This window comes from Misgurnus anguillicaudatus, chromosome 21 (genome assembly GCF_027580225.2).
Source record: "Misgurnus anguillicaudatus chromosome 21, ASM2758022v2, whole genome shotgun sequence".
In the NCBI taxonomy this organism is placed as follows: domain Eukaryota; kingdom Metazoa; phylum Chordata; class Actinopteri; order Cypriniformes; family Cobitidae; genus Misgurnus; species Misgurnus anguillicaudatus.
Genome location: NC_073357.2, coordinates 22,064,812 through 22,081,431, shown reverse-complemented (window position 1 = coordinate 22,081,431; position 16,620 = coordinate 22,064,812). Strand labels below are relative to the sequence as shown.

The 16,620-nt window shown below is 37.8% G+C and overlaps 2 protein-coding genes across 5 annotated transcripts in view; both read left to right on the top strand.

Moving 5' to 3' along the window:
- Positions 1-9,957, top strand: part of rgs12a (regulator of G protein signaling 12a) — a 45,208-nt gene extending 35,251 nt beyond the window's left edge. For 2 of the 4 annotated variants that reach the window (XM_055196377.2, XM_055196350.2), the window contains 8 exons: positions 972-1,178; positions 1,290-1,363; positions 1,615-1,741; positions 3,453-3,543; positions 4,525-4,583; positions 4,838-4,949; positions 6,984-7,448; positions 9,584-9,957. In XM_055196377.2, the coding sequence (XP_055052352.2) occupies positions 972-1,178; positions 1,290-1,363; positions 1,615-1,741; positions 3,453-3,543; positions 4,525-4,583; positions 4,838-4,949; positions 6,984-7,448; positions 9,584-9,864 (1,416 nt within the window). In that variant the 3' untranslated portion in view covers positions 9,865-9,957. Of the gene's footprint in view, positions 1-971; positions 1,179-1,289; positions 1,364-1,614; positions 1,742-3,452; positions 3,544-4,524; positions 4,584-4,837; positions 4,950-6,983; positions 7,472-9,583 lie in introns of all 4 variants that reach the window. The other 2 variants (XM_055196359.2, XM_055196368.2) reach the window with 2 other exon arrangements.
- Positions 9,958-11,566: 1,609 nt separating this feature from the next.
- Positions 11,567-14,266, top strand: znf16l (zinc finger protein 16 like). Its single transcript, XM_055196735.2, has 3 exons — positions 11,567-12,382; positions 12,515-12,706; positions 13,196-14,266. The coding sequence occupies exons 1-3, from the start codon at positions 11,686-11,688 to the stop codon at positions 13,906-13,908; spliced, it is 1,602 nt and encodes a 533-aa protein (XP_055052710.2). The 5' UTR covers positions 11,567-11,685; the 3' UTR covers positions 13,909-14,266.
- Positions 14,267-16,620: the final 2,354 nt, after the last annotated feature.

Below are 16,620 nucleotides of genomic sequence, written 5' to 3'. Positions count from 1 at the left end.
AACAATTGCAAAAGTTTTCATTACAAGAAATATCCAATATTAGTTAATGTCATTAAAGGCAAGTGATTTGCGCGATTGCCGTGCACATGAGTGAATTAGCATATAGTTATCGTTATAATGTGAACGGCCCTTAAAGGGACTGTAAGTAGGATTTTAAGTGTTTTATTAATCAAAATCAATGTCTTTATTCATAAATATGTCCTCGTTGGTGTCAAATGACCTCTGCCAGTGATCTGACTTTTCTTTGCAAGCTCAGAATTTCTCCTCTTTACTTACATTGAATGGGTAAGTCCAAGGAGACATCCATACTGTTCCGCCGTATTTATAAACTATAATAGCAGAGAGGGACAAAAAGAACTAGCTTACTAACGTGTTTCTACAACGCGTTTTCATTTCAACACGTGAACCAGCTGCAACGGACAAGGAGATCAGCGATTACATAACGGCTACCATAGTTGCAACATTAAATCTGTCTGTCATAAACAAATTAGTACCGTCCACTCCAGTAACTGACGTGAACTCCACTGCTTCGTTCTCATTGGTAGTCGATCCCGAAAGTCACACATCATTTGCATAAACTTTTCTCAACTTTGTCGCGCAACTGGACACACCCCATCCAGTCGCCAATGGTCACTGTTGCTCGTGTCGCCGGAAGTCGCCAAGCTTACATTGAAATCAATGAGATTGCGTCGCTCTGCTACTGCTAATCGCTGCTAGTCTGAATGCAGCTTTACTTTCCTAGGGCATTTTGCTCATTAAGAAAATACATTTGATTTAAGAAGTTTTGGATATTTGTACTGAAAACAAGACAAAAATATTAAGTAAGAAAGTCATTTTTTGATGACAGTGCTCAGTCTGGGGGGCGTGAGATGGTGCCAGGGGGTGGGGGGTATATTAACTGTATAGTAGCTGTTGGCTTGGCACAGTAAAAAAATTATTCATATTTTTGTTTTTTAATTGTATGTTTAAAGCAGTGTGAGCTGAGGAGCTCATGTTTGGTTTTGGACAAGGATAAAGAGAGGTGCAGCAAGACGTGTACCGTGACACTGCCGGACGGCTCCAGCTGCTGTGTCCCTTTACGGCAGGGTGCTTCCATCAGGCAGGTCCTGCTGGAGCTCTGTCAAAAACAGCACATTAATCTGGCTGCTGTCGACCTCTTCCTCACAGGAGGAGAAAAGGTAGAGGGACACCTTCGGCTTTTACTTGTATTAAATATACAGTGTTACTCCTTTATCTATGTTTGAACTTTGCTGCGTATTTATTCTTCTACCCCGTTATTTCTTGTTTAGCCTTTGGTGTTGGACCAAGAAAGCGTTACTCTCAGTTCCAGAGAAGTTCGACTCGAAAAACGCACTTTGTTCAGGTAAATTATGATGTCTCTTTTGCGCAGACATGAGTCGTATCATGCTTAATGACCCAATAGTTACTCCAAACAGGGTATCCGTTTTTCGACTTTTATCTCAATAGGAAATACACACTGACTCTTTACGCTCATACCAGCATGATCTGTTTCCCTCAAGAGGACCGTATTTCGTATTGCATAAAGAACACAAATCAAACAAATGTGTCCCTTGGTTGGCAGTGGCTTAGTTTTATCCTTCTTGCTATTTTCAGACTGGATCTGGTACCCATTAACAGATCGGTTGGGTTGAAAGCAAAACCAACAAAACCTGTGACAGAGGTTCTGCGTCCTGTGGTTGCAAAGTATGGACTCCACCTTGGCGACTTGGTGGCCAGAATAGTAAGTTATTGCTGGTAACACTGGTTACATATAGTTTTCATCTACTGTATATCATATACTCATATACATATAATATACCCATTTATTGTGCTTGTGTCTGAATTTAGTTTTTAAAATCTAAATAGGTAAGTCATCTAATAATTGAAGTTCATCTTGAATAAGTCTGTATGCTAAAGAATTTCCTGATGTGAACTCTACATGCAGCTGGTTTAGTGTCACAGGGTGTGGAGTTATGTGGTATATTAGGCACACTGATACTCCACTGCAGTTTTTCCCCTTTTAAATGTTAGACAGTGGTCAAAGGCAGTCGTTTGAGCTAGCCTTCAGAAGTTAATGGAATACAGCGCTAAGCAGAATTTAGAGACGGATGGCTTGACACAAAGCCAAAACCACTCAGTTCTGCATGACAGCTAGTTTATTTTTAGCCAGCGGTCTACCAGATCTACTCAGAGCAAAGACCCTTATCAAAACCATAATAAGAATGTGCACCTAATGGCTTGGACTAGATATGACTTTTGGTGATTTGCAGAAATGAGGCTAGGCTAAAAAGCAGATGCTAATGTAGAACAAATAGGCTAATGCTAAGCTTGCATCCTATTTACAATGTATTATCATGATCTTACTGAGCACAGAGTAAAAAAATGCACTTGCATTTTTACGTATAATCAATTTGTATTTCATTTCAACTTTAATTTTTTAACCTTGACTAGTGATGAGTTGCTGTAACTTAAAATAAAGTTAAAGTAACTTAAGCTAATTCAACTTTATTTTATAAGTTACAGCAACTCATCACTAGTCAACATAAAAAAATCAATGTTGAAATGACTTGTAAATCCATATTTATTATACTTCAAAATTTAAGTGGAAACATTTTTTTACAGTGCATGATTTATCAGGGCACATTATTCCACATCCTGGTTGTGATGGTAGAGCCAAGTTTAGCTTAATTCCTGGGATTTTTGTACCCACCACATAGTCGTGATCCGTGGGTCTCGTTTTAATGAAATGATTTGGTCTGCCCCGCACCACTGTATCTATTTTTACAACTCACCCGCGACCATTAAATAGACATTCTAGGCATTTTAATGTTAGTAAAAACAGGTTTTATTTCAGCCTAAAAGTGCTAGAAACAATTAGATTACATCACCATGTAAACTGGCAACAACATACGCTTATGAGGCATAGAAACAAGAATGGTCATATTAATAACAAGATATGATAATGATAAACATTTTCAACATTTACAAAGCAGCGTTTGAATTATCTATTCACAAATTCCCGACCTTAATTTCTCCCGAACCATGTCTTTTATTTTTTCGTTGCGAGCTGCATGCTGTTTTTGTGACGTGAGCCAAAGTTTTGAGGACATCAAGTTACGTTGCACAAGTTACTAGTTACGTTCCTATGTAGGCCTACGTATTTTAACCTTATCAAAGAACCTAATAAAATATGAAAATATATATTCCCAAATATTTAATATAGGCTATAGGGAATAGCACGCAACATAATTGTTTTTTATTTTGTTTTTAATAACCAAATAAAAACAAAGTGACAATTTATTACCCGCCCCAACTCGACCCGTGGGTTACCCACGGTTTATGAGACGACCTGCACATAACCATTTCATACACATTTTGGCCCTATTCTTATGTGAAATTTGTAGTGGTAAAATGCTTTGTTATGCTGAATGTAAAATTGTTCTTTTGTTTAGAGTGGAGAGACAGAGATTCTTGATCTTGGAGTGCCCATATCAAACCTTGACGGTCTACGAGTTGTATTAGAGAGGGCTGATCCAGCCAAAGGTACATGACATAAACAAATTGTATATTACATCCCCTAACCCAGGGATGGGCAACTTTGGTCCTGGAGGGCCGGTGTCCTGCAGAGTTTAGCTCCAACTTGCCTCAGCACACCTGCCTAAAAGTTTCTAGTATGCCTAGTAAGACCTTAATTGGCTTCATGTGTGTTTAATTATGGTTGGAGCTAAACTCTGCAGGACACAGGCCCTCCAGGACCGAAGTTGCCCATCCCTGCCCTAACCCAACCTTTAGACCTGAGCCTCAAATGAAACTTTGCATTTTACATTTTTAAATAAATTGAGTTTATTTAAGGGCTCATTGTAGTTCTGCGTAGGTCCTACGGCATAGACTCGACGCCGTAGGCCATGCGTCACATTTCATTTATATTCCTGCGTCATTGTCAGTGTCCACGTGCAATTACACATATACCTACCGCTAGTAGGCAGTATCCACGCGTATAACCCACAGCGCAACAGCCAAAGAAGAAGCAGCTTGGCCAGTAAGCCCAAGAAGAAGAAGCTCGCTGTGTATGATTTGAGAAGACTAGCAGGATAAATAGACAGCGACTTTTTTTTGCAGTTTGAGTTAAATCACTCCTCAACTTGGCCCATCTTTGTTCTTACTGTCGCAAGCGGAAATGCCTATGAAGAAATATGACACAGATTTTTTTGACCTTATGGGAGGGGTTTTAGAGGACCAATCACAGCGCTTGCGGTCTGTGTAGAACGAACGCATTGTTACATTTCTGGTGAGGTGCACATCAGGCTACGCACATACTGTTTTCCTCGTGTTGGTCCCCACACTGTAGAGTCTACTAGGTAGACACACACACACACACACACACACACACACACACACACACACACACACACACACACACACACACACACACACACACACACACACACACACACACACACACATAATACAATCAAGGTCACCTCAACATTCCTTTGTGTAATTATTGTTGTACTCCTCCAACAGACAAGTCTAAAACACTCAATTCTAAAACATCAGCAGACAAGAAAGATCTATCAAAAGAGGTGAGATGTCTTTAGTCAATGCAGTTGTAAGGTGTCCTGCCTGCATGTGTTCATTCATCCAACAATTGTTTGCTTCTGTCGGATGTTTGGCAAAGAGTGTGCATCGAATGATCTTTTTCGATATCAGTAATTATTACGCAATCCATTTTGTCTTGTTTGTCCGCTGAATAGATCAAACTTAAACCTAATGAAAATAATTGTAAAAGACAGCCCAGGATTCACTCATCATACATGCGTCTTTGCTGCATTGCTAGAGAGACAACGGCTCAGGGACGAAACTGACGAAAGGAGTTGAAGACAAACATCCTCAGCCAGCAGCATCAGAGAGAAAGAAGGGCAAAAGGAATCACATTGATGAAACTGAAGGTAAATATTTTTTGGAATACTTGTATAATTTTGTAAAAGTGTACGGTTCCAACCTTTTCTTCTGTACTAAACTTAAAGGGATAGTTTACCCAAAAATAAATAATCTTTCATAATTTACTCACATAATTTACGCTAAAGAAAATATTTTGTGAAATGTTTGAAACTAAACTGATCATGAGCCCCATTGACTTCCATAGTGGGAAAAGTGAATGGGGCTTATTATCCGTTAGGTTTTAAACATTCCTCAAAATATCTTCCTTTGTGGTCATCAGAACAAAGAATTTTTGGGTGATCTATCCCTTTAAATTGGTACTTAATGACTATTCATTTTGTTATTAATTTAGTGTATGATCACCCTGTTAATTTTGCAACAATAACATCTTACTGTAGGGGAGAACCGGGGCAAAACTAACGTGGGACGAAAGTAACAAAGCGATTTTCTCGGAGCCCTGATAACATTTGCATCCCAAACTATGACAGCATTTTTAGCACACAACCCTTGACAGAGCTGACAAATACTCACCGTTATTTACTCACCGTTTTTCGTGTGTAGATCCAGAAAGGTGTTTTTAACCCTGATAAGTAAATTCCAAAAGCGGTCATTTTTTCGTATAATGCGTTGTATTTTTCATTTCAATCTACAAGTTATTTAGTGCTATAGCACATGCTGAAGTTTGACTTCTCAGAGTTTTTCAAAATAAAAATAAATCGAGTTTAAAGGTGAGGAGATCCTGTCGGGGTACCGCTGCTAATACTTTTGTATATGTTGAAAAATTATCTTATTCTAATTTTATTTAATTTCATTTTCATAGTGTTCAAACTGTTGAAATGGTTTTTATTCTCAACAATTTAAGTTTGTACTGTTGGTTGCTTTTGAAACATTTGATAAAACTGAAATAAAAAACATGTATTTTTTACAAAGTTAAATGACAAAATAAGTTTGCAGTTTCATATTAACGAGGTCACAGTACTGTATATTTACTAAAAACAAGTCTAACACAAAAATCTATCTTGGTTTGTTACTTTTGACCCACCTGTGTGTTACTTTCGTCCCTACAGACAGGGTCAAAAGTAACAATTCACTACTTCAAAGAGAAATTATACTGAAGTCGTTTTACATTTGTTCAAACGTCCACCTGGTATTGATAGACGACACTTGTGAGTTATTGACCACAGCAAAATATATCTCTGTCTAAAACATTATCTTTTAAAATTATGTTTTTCTGAAAAATTGTATTTTCACCCCTGCTCTCCCCTATATCAGTGGTTCTCAAACTGTGGGATTTATGACATTTTATAAAAATACATGATCATAAATTTTGTTTAATTAAACATCAGGCTACTAACCATTGGCACTGCATTGTATCATTTAATATGTTTTGTTTAATTCAAATTTAAGTCTAAGAATATGAATTTCCTTTGGGGGGCCACAAAGAGGTGCACCCTACACATGAGGGCGTGCACGCGAAAAAGTTTGAGAACCACCACTGTATATTATCCTTTACATAATTTATGTCTTAAAATTATTCCGATTTTTTAGCCGCTTCCTTGCAATAGGCTGTATGCCCAGCTGCACTACTTCCTGAACTTCAGCCAGCTCCTTGTTTCCTGTCTGCCATTATTGGACAAACTGATTAATCCAGGTGTGCCTGACCTCAGTAGTCACAACAACAATAATCAGACACACCTGGATAAATCAGTTTGTCCAATAATGGCAGACAGGAAATAAGGAGCTGGCTGAAGTTCAGGAAGTAGTGCAGCTGGGCATAAAGCATATTGACAAAACAAATCAAAGTATATATTGAGGTATATTGGTACTGGCCTTTTAAATGACAAGTATGCAAGATTACTTTATTTTTGGTTCGACAAATTTTTTTTTGTCCAAGGCAAATTTCCTTCGTGACCAATAAAGTAATCTTAAATCTTCTTGAAGTACTGGGCTGCTATTGGGTTTGCTTTTCACTGTACATTACATGTAGTTTGGGCTTCTTGTCATAATTTGTTTTCAATGTTTAAATCTCTCTCATTTCCTAGAATTTTTCGAATTGCTCAGTCGTGCCCAGAGCAGTCGTGTCGATGACCAAAGAGGCTTGCTGAGAAAAGAAGACCTGGTGCTTCCTGACTTTCTTCGCGTGGACCCTGATCCTGAACCCCAGCCTCCCAGCTGTTCCACTCCCACTTCCCACAAACCCGGCCATACCACCACCATTACCATCTCCCATTTCCCCAAACCCAGCTCTTCTAACGGACATCCCCGCGCACCCAGCCCCGAATCGGCCCCCTTCACTGCCCCGCTCTCCCCCATCTTACGCTCCTCTGGTCCTCAGAGTCATGACGAGGACGGGCTGGGTGATCTAACTCTGGTTGGGGAGGGGGATATCAACAGCCCAAACTCCACCCTGCTTCCACCTCCACCGAGCTCTCCGGCCCCTTTTGAGGGCAGCCTACTCGTGGCCAACTTCACTCCACCACCTTCTGTAGACAGACAAACCAGCCCAGGTATATCTACCACCTGACTAGCCGTGAGTATGGGTGTATGTGTGTTCGTATGGTGGTTGGTGTATTCGAATAGACTAGTGTTATGATAAAAACATCTTGAATTCACCTGTTGCATTTTAAACACTATATACACTGACAAGCATTTTTATGCTAAAAACTGTTCTTTTGCATGTCAAAGTACATGACATGGTACAATCAATTTATGTCAAAACAAATTCTCATAATAGTTCATAATAGTTCATCTCCTTTTGCCTAGAGGAGAACTTAAGTATGTATACTGTATGTAAATAACATGTTACATATGTAATACTCAAGTTTTAATACAAAATAACAGAGCATAACTTTGTTGTTTTTTTCTGTCAGAAGACAACATTTGTAAATAAATTAGGATTGCAGATTATGTTATAATGTATATGAATTACTGCAGTATTTTACAGTGTTAACATGGGTGTATTAAAGATGTGTTGTTTATAGTGCTGTGTGAGGGTGTTGTACATAATTAGTGGGGTTAAAGATCATTTCTCATATTTTTTGTTTGTTTTGATAAATCAATCTGTGAATGTGTGTCCCTTCCCATCTATACCCCTATGGCAGTGCTTCTCACACTTTTTGGTGAGTGCCCCCCCAAAACATATTAAAAGGTGCAAAATGCTTTATTTTTCCAAGGTTTAATTGAACAGAATTTATGATGAATTGATAAACGGGCCCCCATGGCACCATGCCCCCAGTTTGAGAACAACTGCCCTATAGCCATCATTGAATACAATGCTCTTCAACAATGCTGAATCTTTAAACTTTAACCAGAGATATTAACATGCTAATATTTGAGCTTAATTTATCACATTGTTGAATTGCTTTCCATCCTGTCTTCTTTGTAGTTGATCATGTCTGTGTGATTCTAATTAGATTCAATAAATGCCAATAAAATCAGACGAGGCTTGCCTGTGATCGTGTGTGACATCCCTGTACTCATTCTGTTTTCCTACTTGATTTTATCATGTCATCTTATGCACCTTTCTTTCCTTCCTATTATTTTATATCCATGCTACCTTTAATTGCATTTCAATATAAATATATATACACCTCACTGATGAAGCTGTAGATGCAATGATAATATCTGATGTACTAATAATCAAATGCCTGATATGGTGTACTGCATGTTTTTGTATAATAACAATCATTCTAACTGCCCAAAACGACTAAAATATAACTGCATGATCAACATGCTTCTGTTTGACCCATTTAAACCCTATACTAAACGTGTGCTTTTCTAAAAACTTATACATAATCAACAAACCATAAGAACACTTTCTTAGATGACTCATGTAAAGGCACCATTTTAAAGGAGGGCTTAGTTTTATTACAAATAGGGCAATACTGCCACCTTCTGGTTGGATGGTCAATCTTATTGGGATAGTTTACTTAAAAATAAAAATTCTGTCATCATTTACTCATCATCATGTTGAGTTTTTTATATTTTTATCAACACAAAAGAAAATATTTTGATAAATGATGTAAGCACACAGCTTATTGTTACCATTGACTTAGGAAAACAAATATTATGATAGTATTTTAATAAATGAGAAATAAGATATTTTGATAAATGATAGTAAGCACACAGTTGACTGTACCCATCCTATTTTCCTATTATTACCATCATTTATTAAAATATCTTCTTATTTGTGTTCATCAGAAAAAATAAACTCATGCAGGTTTACAACATGAGGATGAGATAATAATGACAGAATATTACTTTTTGGGTAAACTATAGCTTTAAGATCTTAATGAGTGTAAGTAATATAATAGTAAAAGTGAGTTTAAGAAGTTGTGGTGCAAATAATTAATTTAACTTATTTCACCTACATGCTGTCTGTGGTAGTAATGTCTTAAAACATACTGGACGAGTAGTAGTAACTATCAGCTGTTTTCAAGAACATATGCTCGGAACATAATCACAATGTGACAATCAAGGTGTATATAATTTATTCTTTTTTCTTGTAATGTTGAAAATTAGGTATTTACTAACTTGAATTATCAGTAGCCTATAACTCTTCTGGTTCCCCACTGCCACATTCTCTCTGTACAGTTATGTATGTATGTGCTCGACTGACTTCTGTACAAACTCCTTTTTCAAGGTACAAAGGAAAGAAACGTGTGCACTTCAGCTGCCAACCATCAGGGGGAACAGTGTCCCACCTCAGCAGCCCAAGAGAACTCGTCTGTGCTGGACAAGGGAGTCAGTGTGAAGGGGGTAACTATGGAGGACAGTTTTGAAGGCTATGCAGCTGAGCTTCGGCAGTGCCAAAGCAAAATGAGAAATGGCATTTACCCCTCCACAGAACCATCCCGGCCCCTTAGTGGTGTGCTGGAAGTCAATGAAAGCGATACAGTCCAATATAAAGCCACATTTGTTTAAAGGAAGCCAAAATGCATGTGTACATATTGTGTGTCATTATGTAACTTTAGACTGTTTTTTATTAAAAATAAATAATGAAATAATGATAATGTATTTAATTGCATATTTATTGTGTATTTCATATTGCACATCAAGTTAAATCTTTGGGAGATTTATGGGAGTAAATGCAAATTGTCTCTGTAGTTATACTGGAATTTATTTTACCAGTTAAATTTTTTTTATGCATTTGTTCTCTCTTTGACCTGTGTGTTTGGAAGTCCAGACAAATAAACTACAAAAATGATTATTAAAATAGCATAAAAAATAATTTTACATTACCTATACTGTATTTGTGTATGTTTGTTTGTTGACAACACGTAACTAATATTTTGTAACTAGTATCCCTTTATTACATGTTTGACAGGGCATAAACACAGCTGTCTTTGTTTTGGAGTTATTGTTAACTGTTGTTTAACCTTTTTCAGGCCAAGGCCCCTTTAATCGATAGACAGGAGGAAGGACCCCCAGTATCAAATTAAGACTTTGTTATGATGACTACGTTGAAAGATATTAAAATAATAATTTTGGAATGCAGAATCACATAGGCCTACACTGTAAAAAAAAATCCGTAGAAATTACAATGTTATTGCAGCTGGGTTGCCGGTAATTTACTGTAGATTTAAATGTATGTTATTTACTGGCAAGAGTTTGTTCAAAGTTAAATAAATTTTAAACATTAACAAGTCTTTATCTTTACAGAATAAAATTATACAATAACATGCAAAAGCATTCTGGGAACAGGAAAATCATCATCCTTATTCTATTTTTTGCTTCAGATTTTGTTTCACAGAATGTTTTGCTTGATGCTGTTTTTTTAGTTTTACTCTATAAAGACAAAGACTTGTAAATGTTTAATGTTCATTTAACTTTGAACAAAATGTTGCCAGTAAAAACATAAATTTAAATCTACGATAAGTTACCGGCAACCCAGCTACAGTTTCTATGGAGTTTTTTTTTACAGTGTACTGTAAACTTACTGTACTACATTACAATGTTAATTTACTGAATAGATTTAATGTGAGAATCTTTATTGAATATTTTTTTTAATTTCTATTATTTGCCTATTAATGTATTTATAGTTTGATGCCTAAATTTCATTTCCCCCCAAAAATTGGATGCATCAGACCCTCTTTGAAAAGGCGTGCTATAGTATACATTTTTACAGTATTATTAAAATAAAATTCCATTTGAATACTAATATCACTTACTACACTTAATTTATACAACATATAGGAGCAGTTTCCGGCACAAGGTTTAGATTAATCCAGTACTAGGCCTTATATTATTACATTTAGGTCGTTTTTACAAACATACCTTATAAAAACCAATACTGGTGTGCATCTTGCGACAAAACAATGGCACTAATATTTTAAAACATGCCAGCTGTGTTTTCAGTTAAAACAGAGATCAAACATCTTAATCTGGCACTATACTTAAACCCTGTTTGGTAAACTGACCAATAGATAATCTGAAAAGAACAAACTCAGTATATTTGCAACACTGGTTTATTCTGTGTTAACATGCTGCACTGAACCTTACAGAGAGGCACAAACTATTACACAATGCCACTGAAAATAGAACAATGGGTGCTATTATCGAAGGGATCTGCTGCATTGTTTCTAAAACCGCACTGCAACTAAAGGGTGGCACTGTAGAGGGCGCTGTTTAGATCCTCAACTTCCGAAGTGGGAGGAAGTTCGCTTGGCGTTCTGTGGTGTCTGCAGCCTCAGTGCCCATCACGATCAAAACACTGTACGGAGGTGAGTGTCTGAACCGTTTAACATGAACCGTAAAAGAAACCATTGCTATATCGAAACAGGACAGTCATCGGAGCCCCAGAGCGCGTTTATGGACATTACAGCATCCTTCAATCGAGAGGATGAAAATTTCTCTGAGCTCGAACCAGACGAGCAGCTGGTATGCTCGGTGACCGAGATCACGGAACATCTCGGCAGGAACATCACGGTGGTGCTGGAGTCCGCGCTGTCCGAGATACGAAAGCTGGTCAGCGTCCGGATCAGAGTCCTTAAAATGGAGCTCCGCGAGAAGAGCGACGAGATCGAGCTGCTCAAGGCCAAACTGGAGTCGACGGAGAAAGACGGAAGAGTTTCGAACTCCAGCAGTTTGGAGGGCAGGAAAACGGACCAGAAATACAGCGCAGACATGAAGAAGACCAAACCCGGGATGCCAGTGGTCAAGAAGGAGAACATAAACGCGATCTGTGACTATCTGATGAAGGATAAGAACCAGCGGGGTGGTGCTGAAGTGGATAGCGACCAAAGCGACCAGGCGTTTGGGTCAGAGCGGGATGCGCGAGCTGAACCGCAGCCGCACGCGTCTCTGAGCCTGTGGACGGATAGCGGTGCCGGGGATACGGACGCGGAAACGGACATCTTTAACATGTTACCGTCTGCCAGCAAACGCATGTATGACTATGAGTGGATGACTGGAGTGGAGCTCAACTCAACCGAGTTCAAAGGTAGTAATGGCTAGTCTAAAAAGTGCATGTGATCATTGCATATAGAATATCCATGTAGTTAGATGCAGTCAAAATGCGCATGCGTATGTGTTTTACTTGAGTGTTGCTATTAATCTCTTCTTACTTCATCAGGTGATGCTGAAATGAAATGTGAAAATGTTCCTGCTGAGGAAGGCGATGACACTGAAGATTCAGACGGAGATAGAGGACGTTTGCGGTCAGTTTCTGACTCAAACCCCTCTCAGTTTTCTTTAGACACACCGGGCTCCCCCCGAGAAGACAGAAGCAGCCCAGCAGAGGACAATGTGGACAAAATAGAGCCAGGTCAGTGTTTTGAAAAAAGAGAAATTTGCTAGAAGGCTGTACTACTGACATTCACTTTAAATGTCTTATCGTCAATCACAGCTTATTCACACATTCTGCATTATGGTTCACAATATCTACTGAACCCTGTGTACATGTTTGTTTACCATAGCTCTCCTGCAAACTCTACTGAGTTGCCATCATTGGATAAATAATTGTCAGCTGAGTTATATCGAGTTTATTACATTGTATTAGGACTGGGTTAGCTGGGAAAGCCAGTGTGGTTCTTTTAAATGTGTCTCTGAATACCATTCTGAAAGATCCCAGTTTAGAAAAAGTCATTTTAGTTTTATCTAAACCACCTACCTATACAGCACATTATAGCCACTAGATAAAGTATTTTTTTTCTCATTAATCCTAATCTATATTGTTTATCGTAAAATGTGGAAAAGTCATGTCTTACTCTGTATCTTGAAACTTGAAATAAACTCTTACATTTACTTTCTCTAGGTCAGCAATTCTCCTCTCATACGTTTATTTGCCCCTTCTGTGGGACTCTCTGCCCTGACTCCTCTTTCCTGGAGGAACACATAAAGCTTATGCACCACGATGAAAGAACCCAGGCTCTGCAGTCCCCTCCGGGAGGTTCTTCCTCTCGCGTGGATGGTGATTCGGGGGAAGCAGGCCGAGCTCTGGGAGGCCCAGAAGGACATGTAAGGGGGGCACCTGTGAAGAAAGTGGAGGGTGGCTACGAGTGTGGAGACTGCGGCCGGCATTTCAACTATTTGGGCAACCTGCGACAGCACCAGCGCATCCACACTGGCGAGAAGCCGTTTGTCTGCTCCGAGTGCGGGGAACGTTTCCGCCATGCCGCACGTCTCAAGAGTCACCGGCTTAGCCACAGTGGGGCCCAGAGCCCCTTTCCTTGCCCTCAGTGTGGTAAAGGCTTCCCGGTGCTGTCTGGACTCAAGCGCCATCAACGTGTACATACTGGAGAGAGTCCTTATGCTTGTCCCCAGTGCGGGCGCAGATTTAAGGAGCTGGGCAATTTATATACACACATGCGCATTCACAGTGGGGCCACCCCCTATTCTTGCTACCAGTGTGGGCGGAGTTTCAGACATCTAGGCACATATAAGAGTCATCGCTGTATGCCTGCTACTCAGCTGCCCAGTGGGCATAGTCCAGCATGGGCACAGGAAGACAAGGTGCAAACTGGCTAATATCATGTCATCAAAGTTAAATAAAGTCAAATATGTGGTGGGAAATTGGCGACGTCAGCTGCTGGTTCAGGAACAGTTTTATTCTGAAGACAGTAAACAACGAATGACGTGTGGTCAAATGGACAGAATCAGTCTGTAGAAGAAAGGAAATCTCAGTACCTGTTGTATCATCATGACAAGAAAATCATGAAGGTGTGTGGATTAACACATCTTTCATTTATTTTAGACAACATTATCTTGTTAGATGCAGTTTTTTAAACATTTTGCAATAATGTGATCTCATTTCAGACACGAAAGGTTTTGGATGTCCATACACCGTATTTCAAGATTTCACTAAATAAATAACATTTTGTTTAAATTGTGTTTACATTTTTTTAAATACATGTATTAACTTTTGTCCTGGTGAGGTTCAGAATTTTTTTTACTGGAAATGGATTTTGGTTAATGCAAACTGAACATGACTAGCTCAGCTGTCATCTCTCACGCCGTAGAAAAACTTACTGTGGCGATACCATAGTAAAATGATGTATCAGATGGATATTCCATGTTACCTTGGTAACATAATAATTGGTTGATAAGGTTGTATTAGTAAACATTATTAAATTCATTATTTTTATGCTTTTAACATGAACAAACAATGAACAATCTAGTTTTCAATATGTATAAATTCTTGTTAATGTTAGTTAATGTCAATACAGTTATTCGTATTAGTTCATGGAGCATTAAATGTAAAAACAGTTACAACACTTGATTTTAATAAATGTATTCGTAAATGCTGAAATTAACAAGATCAGAGTAATAAATGCTATAGAAGTATTGTACATTGTTAGTTTATGTTAACAAATACAACCTTATTGTAAAGTGTTACCAGTACCTTAATATGGATTATATTGGACTGTGTTTTTACATGGTATTTCATGGATTTAAGGTATTATCATGCATGGCAGATTTAAGTACAAAAGATTGGTAAAATGTTTCTTATCAGTATACAGCCTCTTATGATGCCAAAAACTGATCTACAGTTGTGGCCAAATGTGATGTCAGGGGGTATATACAATGTTTGCTATATTATCCCCTCAGTTTAGATGAAACCATTGTTCAAAAAGGCAAAAACCACAGTGTTATAGGGAATCTGTTTTTTATTTGAATAAAAAAAATGCACACAGGTAAATAGGCATACACTCACTACAATTGTATTTGTTATTAATATTTTGTGGTAATTTTGTATTTATTTGCCTGAGCGGTCTTCATGATTTTTTTGCATCCTTAATAAAATATTCAAATAAAGAGTGAAGATGTCAGTTGTTCAAGGTTGGACATCATTTTTGGTCATAGCTGTAAAATATAGATGTGTTTAAAAATGTCCAAAAAGCAAAACATCTAATTCTTACTTCGTTTTCAGTTCAAATACCATAATTCAGATTTAGTGTCTCTTTCTTTGTTATTTTATATTTCATACAATTGACAAATGGTGAACTTAAAATGCGAAGCTTGTTTTACCTCAGTATTGCATTTATTTGCATGAGCCCATTCTAAATAAGAGGGAGGCCATCATGTGGCTCTTTTGTGTTAATGCATCAACATTTTAGTCGCATTTGTTCACATTTTGTTACAGTAAATTTAAACATTTTCTATTGTATATATATATGTGATTTTTTTTTTTACATATGTCAGTCTATTTTGAAAACGTAAAGCTGAAATTAAAAAGCTAATTTCAGATCTTAGGACTGTTATAATATAGCATTCAGCATTCATGAACACAAGCATGGCTTAAATCAAATTTAGATTTGTATTGTTTTTAATGAGGCCGGTCTAATACAGTATAACTTCTTTAACAATACAATGAATAGCACAAGAAGACACAATTTAGAATTGTAAATGAATAGTTGTATGCATTTGTAAGCAGTTCTAAACATTATTAAATAAACATTAAAAATAATAATGCTTGTGATTAAGTAATTTAAAGAAAAGTTTTATCTTGCCTGAAATGAAAGCTGATTATGGACACATGTTGATGAAATGTTTTGTGAATCTCTCTTGGGTGTTTGAGAGGATAAAGTACCCATGAGTGTTCTGTGAGGGGAATGTGTACCTCACCTAAAGGATTACTAGGAACATCTGTTTAACTTCTCATTAATACAATGAAGTAATAGTGTTGGGGATGTTTTCTTGGCAGACTTTAGGCCCCTTAGTGTCAATTGGGCATTGTTTAAATGCCACGGCCTACTTGAGCATTGTTTCTGACCATGTTTATCTCTTAATGACCACCATCCTCTGATGGCTACTTCCAGCAGGATAATGCACCATGTCACAAAGCTCGAATCATTTCAAATTGGTTTCTTGGACATGACAATGAGTTCACTGTACTAAAATGGCCCCCACAGTCACCAGATCTTAACCCAATAGAGCATCTTTGGGATGTGGTGGATTGGAAGATTCGTGCCCTGGATGTGCATCACACAAAACTCCATCAACTGCAAGATGCTATCCTATCAATATAGGCCACATTTCTAAAGAATGCTTTCAGCACCTTGTTGAATCAAGTTCACATAGAGTTAAGGCAGTTCTGAAGCGAAAGGGGGTCAAACACAGTATTAGTATGGTGTTCCTAATAATCCTTAGGTGAGTGTATGTCAGTAGAAATGAAAGACTCCAAAAAACATCTTTCAAATTGACAACAGAGCTATTTTTCTTTATGAAAGGTTGACACAT

Excerpts from the sequence above, each read along its gene's own strand:
- znf16l (XM_055196735.2), top strand. The coding sequence starts at position 11,686 with ATGAACCGTAAAAGAAACCATTGCTATATCGAAACAGGACAGTCATCG. Across the intron at positions 12,383-12,514 it reads CAACTCAACCGAGTTCAAAG|GTGATGCTGAAATGAAATGT; the intron begins GTAGTAATGGCT and ends TTACTTCATCAG. Across the intron at positions 12,707-13,195 it reads TGTGGACAAAATAGAGCCAG|GTCAGCAATTCTCCTCTCAT; the intron begins GTCAGTGTTTTG and ends TACTTTCTCTAG.